Consider the following 15462-nt stretch of genomic DNA (forward strand, 5'->3'; position numbering starts at 1 on the left):
CTGTATCATGAATCAATTAAAGTGGACCCCGACTTAAACAAGTTGAAAAACTTATTCGGGTGTTACCATTTAGTGGTCAATTGTACGGAATATGTACTTCACTGTGCAACCTACTAAAAAGTCTCAATCAAAGTCACAAAAAACATTTATGAAGTTTGGTTCTTTTATGAATTTATTATGGGTCTACTGAAAATGTGACCAAATCTGCTGGGTGAAAAGTATACCTAGAGCAATGTTAATATTTGGTTACATGTCCCTTGGCAAGTTTCACTGAAATAAGGCGCTTTTGGTAGTCATCCACAAGCTTCTGGCAAGTTTCTGGTTGAATTTTTGACCAATCCTCTTGACAAAATTGGTGCAGTTCAGCTACATTTGTTGGTTTTCTGACATGGACTTGTTTCTTCAGCATTGTCCACACATTTAAGTCAGGACTTTGGGAATGCCATTCTAAAACCTTCATTCTAGCCTGATTTAGCCATTTGTTGGAACACCCAACTGTGCCCAAGACCCAACCTCCAGGCTGATGATTTTAGGTTGTCCTGAAGAATTTGGAGGTAATCCTCCTTTTTCATTGTCCCATTTACTCTCTGTAAAGCACCAGTTCCATTGGCAGCAAAACAGGCCCAGAGCATAATTCTAGCACCCCCATGCTTGACGGTAGGAATTGGTGTTCCTGGGATTAAAGGCCTCACCTTTTCTCCTTCATATTGCTGAGTATTGTGGCCAAACAGCTTTTTTGTGAACTTTTCTCTAGAAGGTCTTATTTTTGTCATTGTGATGCATTCCGGTGTTTCACTGGACCCGGCCACAAAGTCTGGGCCGGCAAGAGGTGCGCGATGGCACGGCGAGGTCTGTGTCTGACAGCAGCAGTGTTCGGAAAATTACTTTTAAAAAGTAATTGATTATAGTTACTCGTTACTTTCAAAAAAGTACATTAATTACTAATGGATTACTCTTTAATAAATGTAATTAACTGCTAGGGAAAGTAATTAAGGCATTACTTACTGTGTTTGTTAGCTTAGCAGTGGCAATTTGCAGGCCTTGACGACAGTTCTGTTGAATCTTTTCACTGGATCATGTTACCGCTGGTTAATAAAGAGATCTAATGTGCTTCGATGGCTGTCTTATCTTCTTGTCCACAAACGGGGTATTGTAGGCTTGCAAGCTTGTCACTTCAATTATTGATTTGTTGTTCATTATTCCCACATAGTAGTTGTGTGTATGTGTGCATGTGTTACATGTTGTTTGCTGTGTGATGTTGCCTCCTTATATTTGATATCAAGTTTGTTTTAGTGTGGTGCTGGTTGTTGCTGTCATTAGTAAAAAGTTATTTTCCACATTGAACTTGTTGACATAAAACATCAAAAGTAGTGTGTCACGTTACATCAATCGTATCGGTAACGGCTTTGTAACGTACATACAAGTAATTAACTAGATTACTCATTACTAGTGTTGTCCCGATACCAAAATGATTTCGATACTTTTCGGCACTTTTCGCTACTTTTCTAAAAAAAAGGGGACCACAAAAAAATGGCATTATTGGCTTTATTTTAACAAAAAATCTTACGGTACAATAAACATATGTTTCTTATTGCAAGTTTGTCCTTAAATAAAATAGTTAACATACTAGACAACTTGTCTTTTAGTAGTAAGTAAACAAACAAAGGCTCCTAATTAGTCTGCTGACATATACAGTAACATATTGTGTCATTTATCATTCTATTATTTTGTCAACATTATGAGGTACAAACTGTAAAAATTGATTATTAATCTACTTGTTCATTTACTGTTATAATCTGCTTCCTTTCTCTTTGAACATGTTCTATCTACACTTATGTTAAAAGGTGATAATCATTTATTCTTCTGTTGTTTGGATGCTTTACATTAGTTTTGGTTGATACCACAAATTTGGGTATCAATCCGATACCAAGTCGTTACAGGTATATTGTATATTGTATTGTAGCATACATTGGTCATATTCAAAGTCCTCATGTGTCCAGGGACATATTTTTTGAGTTTATAAACATGATATACATTTAAAAAAACAAAACGAAAGAAGATGATGTGATGCCAAAAAATATCGACCTAATCATAGTAGTATCAACCAGATACATTCCTGCAATTGGTATCATTACAGTGGATGTTAGGAATAGATCCACCAATGGCGTTTGTTTACATTTTAAAGCCATTGAGCTAGTGTGTGTAGTGAAGCATGTTTAGCTATTCCTCGTCCTGCAGGGATGATACTTGTATGAAACTCACTTTATTCGTCGCCATGGAGGCGAGGATTAGTGATTTAGAAGTAGCTAAAACACTGCCGACTACAGGTGGTCTTTAGCCGCTAGCTAGCTAGCTATGTCTTAAAGCACCTTTTCCGGTGGGCGTTTCAGTGTTATAACTTCACCTTTATCGTTAGTTTTTAAGCCAAAATGCGTCCGTTCTCCCTTTTCTGTCTACACGCTGTGTCTGCTTGTAAGTACTCCGTGATTGTGTGCTACCGAACATGCTCCTCTGCTCGTAAACCAGCAATGACACGACGTGATGACGACGGGGACGCGGGGTTGTGGAGGAACGGTACTTTTCAGAGGCGGTATAGTACAGAATATGATTAATTAGTATCGCGGTACTATACTAATACCGGTATACCGCACAACCCTAGTCATTACTAGTAAAAGTAACGCCATTATTACGAACACTGGACAGGAGCGCGTCCTAATGAGCATTAATCAAGTCCCCAACATAGAAACATCCAAATATTATGTTTGCAGACAAACTGATTTTGGATAATAAGAGATGTGGGAGGTCAAAAGACAGCTGTTTTTTAGAGACGTAACGTCACAACAGGACCGCTCCTAGGAAGTCTGATGAGACAACCAAAACTAAGATCTATAGCTTACTCTCTAAAAAAACAATTGGTCTGCTCACAATAATTTTTATGATATTTAAAGGAGACATGATGATGATGTATGACACAATGTATCTTCCCAACACACCTGCTGCACACTGGGACCTCCCACCCAGGAAAGGGCGAGGGATTATTATTATCAGATTCGACTGTGAGGTTGATAGTCAAAACAGACTCCTCCGAATCGAATCGTCGATTCTCCGACTATTTGAAGACAGCCCAACTGTAAAGTAACGCTAATCTTACTTGAGTACAATTTTTGGCTATTCTCCCCACCTCCGCTGTTATCACATCCATACATTTTGCATAATTAGGATCATAGGCAACGTTCCCTCTAAGGTGCGCGCCTGTGCAATTGCGCACTGCTCAAGCGTCCTCTGCGCACGGCAAATCTATGCCACGCACAAAATCAAATAAAAAAATAAGCGCATAACAATTTTCGACACACGGACACGACAGAGAAAACAGTTTTCGTCATCATTGTTCAAATATTGTAACGTCTGTCGAGACGCTTTGAGGACATGAATTCCATCCATCACTTTACTGAGCAAAACTCTTTATATTCGGCCATAAACACATCACCAAAACATTAGTAAAAAAAGTTATATCTACCAAAACTGGTCATTTTCTACAGTACAAACCAGACCAAAAGCAACTTTGTTATATCAACAGCAGCCGCTCGCTCTTTCTCACTTGCGCCAACACATGCACATATGGCACTTAGCCAGTGATGTGTTTACAGCCACACAAAAAGTCGGACAACTCCAACACCACACATAAAGTGTCATTCCAGGTCGTTACACTATGACTTACCAATCAAATGTGTGCTTATTCTAGTGTCATTTATTAGGAATCTTAATTTATAAATATTAATCATGAAATGCTGTTAGTATGTTAAAACATACTAATACAAATATATTTTTTACAAACAGGAAGTTGCAGGAATGTACACATGATCCCCTGCTTACATCTCATTGTGCAACATGTGAATGTTTTAATGGGAACTAAATGCAATGTCTGAAAGGGGTACAAATCATTTCCAAAGCAGGACCTCCACCCAGACAAACAATACAAGTACACAGTTAATGAAAAACAATATTTTTTGTTATTGTCATTGTAAGTGGGCCTAAACACTTATATTAGAAAATAACCTCATGGAAATGACTGCTGTCATTTGATTATAATAATAAGAGAATGTTGTCTGTCTATCTGTGTTGGCCCCGGTGTTGTCCTGGGTGTACCCCGCCTTCCGCCTGAATGCAGCTGAGATAGGCTCCAGCGACCCCGAAAGGGACAAGCGGTAGAAAATGGATGGATGGATGGAGATTGAACTTGTTATTTAGTCAGGTTTGGGACAGGTGTGCTGCTGGTGTAGCCACAGTGTGCACGTCTGATGTTGCTCACATGGGCTCCACTGAATGCTCAGGGAGTTTTTGCGTTTGCTCACACACATGAAAAATTAGAGGGAACATTGATCATAGGCGCCGATCTACGTTTCTGCCAGTGGGTGCTCGGTGTGTGTGTATTAAAAAAATAGACGTTCAGCAAAGTTAATATCCCATATGATTTGTGGCTTTATTATTTTGTAAAACGGACTAAACTCGCCACAAAATTAACCACAACAAGATTGATTTACAAAAATATATTTTAAAGATTGAAAGTTGCCATCAATCCCACGTGGGTGCTCGGGCCCTGAAGCACCCACGGGATCGGCGCCTATGATTGGGATATGCTGGCAAAGATTCTAAATTGTACGACCAATGTGGTCTTGGAATGTAGAGACACCACAGTACTATATGAACGGGAAATCCTATGGATAACCTTTTCCAGCCTGGGTTTTCCTGCCAGGAAATGCATCAGTTTCAGACCTGATGAAGACCAGGACAGAGTAACCAAACACTCAAGTGTTCACACGTAAAACTTAAGCAGCACGTTTGACACTTTGACGTGCCTTAGATGTTGCCGGCTGACTTATGGAAGAGCGGGTGTGCGTGCGAGGACGTCTGCGTCGTGTCCCCCACCCCTTTCCCAGTAACCCCTGGCCTCTGCCCCCCTCCCCCCCAGATGGACAGCCTCTCGTCCGAGGCCCCGTGGAGGTTGCTGCCCTCTGCCTGACAGCCTGTCACCAAGCCATGGCGGGGATTTTTTTTTGTCCTGCAGGAGATGGTGTCTGATTGGGAGCAGTGTGTGAATAGCCCTGTCACACTCGATAAGCCAGCAAGACGACCTGTGACGGGGACATATGGCATGTTTGACAGGGAGAGAGGGCGCGAATCGCACTGAATGATAAAATGGTGTTTTTCCCCCTTTGGCAATGTCATGCTTTCAGGCCAGCGCGGGGACCGTCGTTCACTCAAGCGGCTGACTCCGACCTCCTTTGTGACATCTCCTTCAAGGTTCTGGCTTCCTCCAGCTCGCGCCCGGCCAGTTCTGACACAGCGAGACTCCGCGACTCGCAGCTGCTCTGTTAGCATAATTGGCTATCAGTTTAGTTTAGTAACGCAGACCGGGAAATTTATCTTTAGAGCCATGCTAGTCCAAGCTCTCTTCTTCCTGTCTCTTCTCAGTCTGTCACCCGCCCACTGATTAATATCCACCAAGGCTCATCATACCACTTTAATTGATAGCTTCAGCCTCCTCAGGACCGTGGCTTTATTTAAAGGCTGGCGCTGACGAAGAACAGGAAAGTGGAGGCTGACAAGATTGAAAAGGCGTTGTGGGAATCATTGAGTTTAACTGCACACCTCTCATCCTTCCTGTCAGCTGGGTCTTGACTTGTGGTCTTGCAGTGTGGACTTCCCATCCTGTCAAATGTCACTTTGTCTGCTTGAGGCGGTGACAGGCAGTCCAGGTGTCACACTCAGGCTTCAGTGCACCATCAGTCACCTTTGCTCTGCTCCCCAGTGGCTCGTAGTCCGATACCAGCGTCTCAAACCCAGCATGACTCTCTCCTTTGGGACTTCCTCTGTGCACTGGGCCAGAACTTAGTCAGCCACAAATTTGTGATATAGTCTTTTTCCTGACACAAATCAACTTCCAATATCTTCCCGTTTGGATTTGTCTTGCATCTTGGTCAGCAACAGAAAGTCATCAACATAATGTCTAGCGTGCCACGTTTAGGTAGTATTTAAAGAACCCGTAGCGTTTAGATCAGGGGTCCCCAACCTTTTTCCCACCAGGGACCGGCTTAATGTATGCATCCGGCTTTCCACGTGTGACAGATAAAAACAACAACAAAAAAAATGAGCATGAAAAATCAACTCACTATAACGCTGAAGTAGTGTTGTCCCGATACCAATATTTTGGTACCGGTACCAAAATTATTTTCGATACTTTTCGGTACTTTTCTAAATAAAGAGGACCACAAAAAATTGCATTATTGGCTTTATTTTAACAAAATATCTTAGGGTACATTAAACATATGTTTCTTATTGCAAGTTTGTCCTTAAATAAAATAGTGAACATACTAGACAACTTGTCTTTTATTAGTAAGTAAACATACAAAGACTCCTAATTAGTCTGCTGACATATGCAGTAACATATTGTCATTTTCCATTCTATTATTTTGTCAAAATTATTAAGGACAAGTGGTAGAAAATGAATTATTAATCTGCTTGTTCATTTACTGTTAATAACTGCTTACTTTCTCTTTTAACATGTTCTATCTACACTTCTGTTAACATGTAATAATCACTTATTCTTCTGTTGTTTAATACTTTACATTAGTTTTTGATGATAACACAAATTTGGGTATCAATCCCATACCAAGTTGTTACAGCATCATACATTGGTCATATTCAAAGTCCTCATGTGTCCAGGGACATATTTCCTGGGTTTATAAACATAATACACATTTTTTTTTTAAAACGAAAGAAGATGTTGTGATGCCAAAAAATATCGATGTAATCATAGTAGTATCGACTAGATACGCTACTGTACTTGGTATCATTACAGTGGATGTCAGGAATAGATCCACCAATGGCGTTTGTCTACATTACTTACGGTACTTTTGAAAGGTTGGTATAGTACCGAATATGATTCATTAGTCTCGCAGTACAATACTAATATCGGTATACCGTACAACCCTACGCTGAAGTAGTGGGAGCCCTGGGCATGTTTGCAAAGAGATGGCATATACTATATACCAGTGTTTCTTAACCATAAAGCGGGGCCCAGTGTTGGGCCGCGAGCGCCGCCTAGAATGTAATATACAGTATGTGTTTTTCAGCTGTGGTCCGTATAGGCTGCAGCGGTATTCAGTTGTAATACACTTCTGCACCACTTGTGGCAGTAATGACAATATCAAACAAACAGAAGAAGTCTTACTTTAATGTCATACAAAGATTTCTTAAGCGCAAAACTTATAACTAAAGTGGTGAAGCTGTATTTTCATTTTGCACTTTAATGTTATTGACAATTTAGTTAAGAAACATATTTATTATTAATTTAGTTTATTTATTTTAGCACAATATAATACATATTGTATGGAAATGTCTTGTTTATTTAGTGAGTACTTCTTTTAAAAATCAGCCTGACCTAAGCCTATGGTTTATTTGTTAAATTAATATCATCTTTGTGATTAACACATGTTTTTATATCATTTGACAAAGTTGTAAACTGTAAGTAGGTTAGATATAATTATTGTATATGATCAAAATGAAGAGTAAGATGACTAATTCAGTGTTAATATTGGACTGGTCCCAGGGCTGCTCTTTAGTGAAAAAGTTGGGTCCTGAGGTCAAAAAGGTTAAGAAACCCTGCTATATACAATGAGCCTGCAGGGCACTGCAGATATAAATTAGCTATTGGCTACAATCTGGCAAATTAACATTTTATATGTCCATTATTGTGCATTGTCCCATGTACTATAACAGAGGACTTGTAATATACATCTATTAACAAGCTTATTGGTGTGTTTAGTGACGGAGAAAATGCAGTAGTTCATAAATTAAAGGCCTACTGAAACCCACTGCTACCGACCACGCAGTCTGATAGTTTATACAGTATATCAATGATGAAATCTTAACATTGCAACACATGCCAATACGGCCGGGTTAACTTATAACGTGCAATTTTAAATTTACCGCTAAACTTCCGGTTGAAAACTCCTTTGGAGGATGACGTATGCGCGTGACGTAGCCAGTGAAACAGAGGTATGGCTCCCCCATTGAAGCCAATACAAAATAGCTCTGTTTTCATCTCATTATTCCACAGTATTCTGGACATCTGTGTTGGTGAATCTGTTGCAATTTGTTCATTGCATTATGGAGAAAGAAGCTGAGCTAGCAAAGAAGAAAGTTGTCGCTGCGAAGCGGAGTATTTTGCGAGGGAAGTCAGCAACACAACACAGCCGGCGTTTCATTGTTTACATTCCCGAAAGATGCAGTCAAGATCGAAGAACTCGGACAACAGAGACTCTTACCAGGAGGACTTTGACTTCGATACACAGACGCCTGTAGAGAACTGGGACAACACAGACTCTTACCAGGATTACTTTGATTTGGATACACAGACGCAGACGCGGTACCGTGAGTACGCAGCTGCGCTTCCAAACATTTGATCGCTTGCCCGTACGTGCGTGTCACGTACGTAACTTTGGTTAAATATATAAGCTTTATGAACCTTGGGTTATGTGAACGGTCCTTTGGGCTGAGTGAGTGTGTGTGTTGTGCAGGTGTTTGAATTGTATTGGCGGGTTATATGGACGGGAGCTAGGATCTAGGAGCTAGTACAACAAACACCTAGGTGTTTTTATGCGGGATTAATTTGTGGCATATTATATATAAGCCTGGTTGTGTTGTGGCTAATAGAGTATATATATGTCTTGTGTTTATTTACTGTTGTAGTCATTCCCAGCTGAATATCAGGTCACACCCGGCTCTCACAGCATCTTCCCTATCTGAATCGCTTCCACTCCCCACTAGTCCTTCACTTGCACTTTCCTCATCCACAAATTTTTCATCCTCGCTCAAATTAATGGGGAAATCGTCGCTTTCTCGGTCAGAATCGCTCTCACTTCTGGCCGCCATCACTGTAAACAATAGGGAACTTTGCGGAAATGTTCAACTGACTACGTCCCGCTACTTCCGGTAGGGGCAAGGCTTTTTTTTGTCAGATACCAAAAGTTGCGTTCTTTATCGTCGTTGTTCTCTACTAAATACTTTCAGCAAAAATATGGCAATATCGCGAAATGATCAAGTATGACACATAGAATAGATCTGCTATCCCCGTTTAAATAAAACAAATTCATTTCAGTAGGCCTTTAATTAATGTTTCTGTGCGGCTCAGTAGTAATTGTGTCATGGTACCCGGACCGGTGGGTGGGGACCACTGGTTTAGATGAGCAGAATTTCACTAACAAATTATTTTTATGTATTTTCTTCTCCTGAAAAGGAATCTTGCAGTCATTTCCCATTATATGCATTAGTTTTTGAGTAATGTGTAGCTATAACTAACTGTACTTGGAACACCTCCCTTTCTCTCGCCAGACTCGATATGCCGCCCCCTCTTGGTGTGATGTCATCTACAGAACTGGAGCCTATTTCCCCGCATAGACAATGTAGATAAAGGCATGTAAAACTGTTACTTTGGTTACTTACTTGCATGTTTTTGTTGCTGCTGATCTATGATTACTTCAAAACTGATACAGCTAACATCATGAGCAAAACATTAATTTCAAAGAATACCACCAATCTCTCCCATAAAAACCATAGCCTGTGTTTCATAGCCTGAGTTTCCTCATGCTTTTTCAGCATTTCATCAATTATCTCGAGGAAAACATCAGTAGAAGAGGACGCAAAATTAAATACAAGCAGCGTACTTTCTTTTTATATCGTTTTTTGGCGCTGGGTCTGTTAGTCCATCCCATTTTGAGTGGTGATGTCCATACTTTCCGATATTCCCGTCATTTAGAAAAACATGCAAGCTGACCCCTTCTTTAGTTGTATTGCTACAACCATATTTGATCATTCCTTCAGATTCTGCGTGAAAATATCATGATTCAGAAAGATGCTACCAAAACACATAAGGCTTAATTTACTAAGATTAAAATACCTCACGCCAAACAGTGTGTGCAATTTAAAAAAAATAGCGTGTACTATGAGTGGGCGTGTTGCGATCTACTAAGGCTGCATGTGCAATTGAAAAGCGGTGCAAACCGCCTTATTTAAATAATGATTGTGTGTACTATACGGGGCATCAGCACGGAGACACTCTCATTTACTGCACATCCATGTTATCATGCATCTACCTGTGGCGTTTTGCTGAGTTTTCAAACAAGTAGGAGACATCTGCCACTTTTTATGGGCATTTTAGAAACAGTTGTGCAGTGCATCTACATTTTTCTATCGCTGAAGGTGCATGGGAGGGAGGCTGCACTACTGTGCTCAAGACGCAAAAAATGCATACTTCAAGAAGTTTTCTATCATGTAGGATATTTGTTAGTTATATACTGTATATTCTATGTGAAAAAAACATCAATAACAATGAATACAAATATGACACCAAAACGCATCAATTGAATCTGTTTTAATCAGCCCCTTGAGTCATCCAGGAGCTATGAAATTATAAAAGGATGTTGTCTAATATTTTTTATTTCAGACCGTCCAAATATGTTGAAACATACTTGTAGGATGGAATATTCTCTGTCCATCGTGTCTTTACAGCGCGAGCACTCCTTTCTCTCAGCCGTGTGCATAACTGTGTCAGTTTGCGCGTCCCTTCGGCTGCTTCTACACTAATCAGGATAACTAAGGTTATCTAGGATATATCCCACCTAACCTTATCCCTGTCCACACACACATAAGGCCATCGTTTAAGACCCCCTCGCCCCGCCGTCCGCTGGCGCAACGCGACCTAGTACGCATGCGCGGAAAATTTGCACGTCATAGTGACCTCTGACCTAATTTGTAACCAATTTGCTGTGCACTTCTCTTCAGTGTGAAGAGCTGCTCTTTACTACATTGTAAATAATTTGCTGTGCTTTGTGTGCAAGTGTTGCTTTGTGTGCAAGTTCTTTAATTAAATTTAACTTATCTGAACAATATCCAGTGTTGTGGTATTTCAATTAACTGGAATCCAGTGTGCTGTGGGGCCCTATTGTAGTGAATCACACCAGAGCCATCATAAATTAAAGGCCTACTGAAAGCCACTACTACCGACCACGCAGTCTGATAGTTTATATATCAATGATGAAATCTTAACATTGCAACACATGCCAATACGGCCGGGTTAACTTATAAAGTGACATTTTAAAATTCCCGGGAAATATCCGGCTGAAACAACGCGGTATGATGACGTATGCGCGTGACGAAGTCCGAGTAACGGAAGTTATGGTACCCCGTAGAATCCTATACAAAAAGCTCTGTTTTCATTTCATAATTCCACAGTATTCTGGACAACTTTTGCAATTTTTTTAATGAACAATGAAGGCTGCAAAGAAGACAGTTGTAGGTGGGATCAGTGTATTAGCAGCGGACTACAGCAACACAACCAGGAGGACTTTGTTGGAGCGCTAGCCGCGCTAGCCGCCGACTTCACCTTGACTTCCTACGTCTCCGGGCCGCCAAACGCATCGGGTGAAGTCCTTCGTCCTTCTGCCGATCGCTGGAACGCAGGTGAGCACGGGTGTTGATGAGCAAATGAGGGCTGGCTGGCGTAGGTGGAGAGCTAATGTTTTTAGCATAGCTCTGTGCAGTCTGGTTGCTAAGTTAGCTTCAATGGCGTCGTTAGCACAGCATTGTTAACCTTCGCCAGCCTGGAAAGCATTAACCGTGTATTTACATGTCCACGGTTTAATAGTATTGTTGATTTTCTATCTATACTTCCCGTCAGGGGTTTATTTCTTTTGTTTCTATATGCAGTTAAAGCAAGATGCTATCACGTTAGCTCGTAGCTAAAGCATTTCGCCGATGTATTGTTGTGGAGATAAAAGGCACTGAATGTCCATTTCGCGTTCTCGACTCTCATTTTCAAGAGGATATAGTATCCAAGGTGGTTTAAAATACAAATCTGTGATCTACAATAGAAAAAGGAGAGTGTGGAATCCAATGAGCCAGCTTGTACCTAAGTTACGGTCAGAGCGAAAAAAGATACGTCCATCGCTGCCTCTCAAGTCATTCACTGTAACGTTCCTCATCTACGAATCTTTCATCCTCGCTCAAATTAATGGGGTAATCATCACTTTCTCGGTCCGAATCTCTCTCGCTCCATTGTAAACAATGGGGAATTGTGAGGAATCCTAGCTCCTGTGACGTCACGTTACTTCCGGTACAGGCAAGGCTTTTTTTTATCAGCGAGAAAAAGTTGCGAACTTTATCGTCGATTTTCTCTACTAAATCCTTTCAGCAAAAATATGGCAATATCGCGAAATGATCAAGTATGACACATAGAATGGATCTGCTATTCCCGTTTAAAAAAAAAAAAATCATTTCAGTAGGCCTTTAATTAAATCTTTATTGGACATGTGAAAGTAAACAATGTGACAAAAAACATTTTAAAACAATCAATCTAGGGATCTCGATATCTGGTCAGGACACTCCTCACTCTTTTGCCTTCACCTTCATTGTCCATTAATTTTTGGTGACTTTATATACTCTGGACCTAGACGTTGAGTCCGTGACATACATGGCGGACAAGAACTGATACAGTCTGCTTTACCAGTCCAAATGCATTTGCTGATTTCCATAGTCTTCCCTCGACGGCCAGGTAATACAAAGCCAGTGTTGGGTAGTTACTGAAAACCAGTAACTAGTTACAGTTTCTAGTTACTTTATTTCAAAAGTAACTCAGTTACTAACTCAGTTACTTACACCAAAAAGTAATGCGTTACTGTGAAAAGTAACTATTTAGTTACTTATTTAAAAAAAAAAAAAATTTAAGGCTCCCATTAATGCCCTGTTAGCCTTCATTTCAGTACTGTTATTGCACTTGAGAATAATACAATCTGTTGATCAACTTGACATGCATTTGCATCACTGAACTCTGCTAAGCAATGTGGTCTACATACAACACACAAAGACAAAGATATGTTTCAAAGGGCCAATTTATTTCAGGCCAGAACAAATTGACAAAACTATTTTAAATAGCTGCAACATAACATACATAAGTAACAAACAGCATAATAACAATATAGCTGTAAACCTGGCTTTCTATTCTATTCTATTCTATTCTATTCTATTCTATTCTATTCACCTAAGGAAGGCACACATGACATACACAAAGCCTAACCAGGCATTGTTTTTCTCTCAAGGAATTCGGAAATAAAATAATGTCTTCATGAGATCAACACTGTACTGAAGCCCAGAACACTCCACGCATTTCCCCAGTTTTAGTTTAGAGAAAAGGAAAGATTGGCCTGGCCCACTAGGATCCCTCTTTATGTTTGTGAACTTTATAGTCCATACATTTAGAGTGATGTGATAATCAACCACTCTAGAAGTCTAGAATGAAAGAGTATATAAGAGAATTGACAGAGTGATAAATGATGAGCAGAGGCAGAGTTTGGAATGTTTTCTTTAGCTCGCTTTCCAAGTTTATGTACTCACTGTCCAGGTACTTGGAACATGTTTTCTGTGCCATTTGCTGTTTCATGCCGGTATCATGCTAATTAGCTGCCTGAAAGTGGGTGACTCCACTGTAGAAATAGCCTGCATGTCTTCTAGCACAGTGGTCCCCAACCACCGGGCCGCGGACCGGTACCGATTGGTACCGGGCCGCGCAAGAAATTTAAAAACATTTATTTTTTATTTTTTTATTAAATTAACATAAAAAACACAATATATACATTATATATCAATATAGATCAATACAGCCTGCGGGGATACAGTCCGTAAGCACACATGATTGTATTTCTTTATGAAAATAAATAAATAAATTAAAAAAAAAAAAATTCCACCAAACCCCCCCGGTCCGTGGGACAAATTTTCAAGCGTTGACCGGTCCCCAGCTACAAAAACGTTTGGGACCACTGTTCTAGCACATACGCTGCAATGCCTCTTTAATGTTGCCCTGGCTAGCAGTCCCTCCGTTAAAATCTTTAAGTGGAGCTGAAGTGGCATCCGAGTCTGTGTCTCTCTTTACTAGCTTCGTCGAAGTATGTTGCTTTTGTAGCTGTTTCAGCAGATTTGAATTGCTGTTTTGGGCAGTATTCCCGGGCGCGGTCACCGCTGCTGCTCACTGCTCCCCTCACCTCCCAGGGGGTGATCAAGGGTGATGGGTCAAATGCAGAGAATAATTTTGCCACACCTAGTGTGTGTGACAATCATTGGCACTTTAACTTTAACTTTAAGTAGATGGGATCTTTGATCCAGACACAACTTACATTTAACTAAAATTTTCTTTTCTTTGTGTTAAACAAATGAAAAGTATTGAGAATATCTCCATGTTAAGAAACTCGGCATCTGGCTTCGCCATGATGTCTTGTTAGTTGTTATGAGAGTAGCGTATGTGTGTGTGTGTGTGTGTGGCCATTTAAGATATGACAGCATGTGAGGTGAGTGACGTCAGTGAGTGAGTGGGCGAGAGAAGTGAGGGAGCGGCAACAGTGAGTGCGTGCAGGTGCTCTAACTTGGTGGATGGCTGCATGCAAGACACCAATAAAGTCACAAAGTTGCAACAAACCGCCGGCCTCGTCATTCACCCTCGAGTTCGGAGCTGTAAAGACCCACTGCCGGGTAAAGTGAAGGGTGTTACCTCCGAAGTGCATAGGCCCTGGAGGAACGTCTCCCCTCGACTATGGTCTGGGAGCGCCCCCCCCCCCTCACAGAAAGCACGCCTCTTCTTTTCCTCGTGACACAGAAGAACGACACAGCAGCGCTTCAATAAAACACACTCAGATCTTCTGTTTCTAGCCGATACTACATAACAAATAACGTAAAATAACGCAGTAAGGCATCATGTAGTAACGGTAACTGAGTTACTTAATATAAAAAATAACGCATTAGATTACTAGTTACCGCGAAAATAATGGCGTTACAGTAACGCGTTACTTTGTAACGCGTTAGTCCCAACACTGTACAAAGCACACGCTACCTTTTTTTTTACACATCCACGGGAGCTCTCATTCTTGTTGACTCTCCTTCGACAAATGGACAACGTTTTTCGCTAAGTAGAATCACAGCTGACCTGGACATTCGAAAGTTCTCTTGCCGTCTGAGAAGTGTTGTATCCCAAATCGCTGCAATCACTTTCTCTTAAGGTATTAATGTGTGATTTCCACAAGTGTCTGTACATGTAGAAGAAGGAGAAACACGGGCATGTCTGGATGACTCGCCTCCATATTTCCAGTGGTTAGCTCCGAGTTACCAAACCCCTTTATTATGAAGCTGACTGTGGCGCGTTCTTTCTGATGTCACTTCCTGTGTGGGGCGCAGTCTTTCTGGCGTCACTTCCTCTCCGAACTCAGTTTGTAAACGTTCATACAAAGCTAAGAGCCGGAGAGAAATACACAGCGCACTTACCCGTGCAAAAAATTGTCCGAGGAGGGGGACCTTAAACAATAGTTTAGTGGGACGGCGTGGCGTAGTGGGTAGAGCAACCGTGCCAGAAACCTGAGGGTT

The 15462-nt window shown here is 40.8% G+C and overlaps 1 protein-coding gene across 1 annotated transcript in view; it reads left to right on the forward strand.

Moving 5' to 3' along the window:
* The window catches only part of mvk (mevalonate kinase), a 50348-nt gene extending 40887 nt beyond the window's left edge, over window positions 1-9461 (forward strand). Inside the window, exon 10 of the mRNA XM_062051259.1 lies at window positions 9394-9461. Within this exon, the coding sequence (XP_061907243.1) occupies window positions 9394-9422 (29 nt within the window). The 3' untranslated portion in view covers window positions 9423-9461. The remainder of the gene's footprint in view (window positions 1-9393) is intronic.
* Window positions 9462-15462: the final 6001 nt, after the last annotated feature.

The sequence above is a fragment of the Entelurus aequoreus genome, linkage group LG06 (genome assembly GCF_033978785.1).
Source record: "Entelurus aequoreus isolate RoL-2023_Sb linkage group LG06, RoL_Eaeq_v1.1, whole genome shotgun sequence".
NCBI classification, from domain to species: Eukaryota; Metazoa; Chordata; class Actinopteri; order Syngnathiformes; family Syngnathidae; genus Entelurus; species Entelurus aequoreus.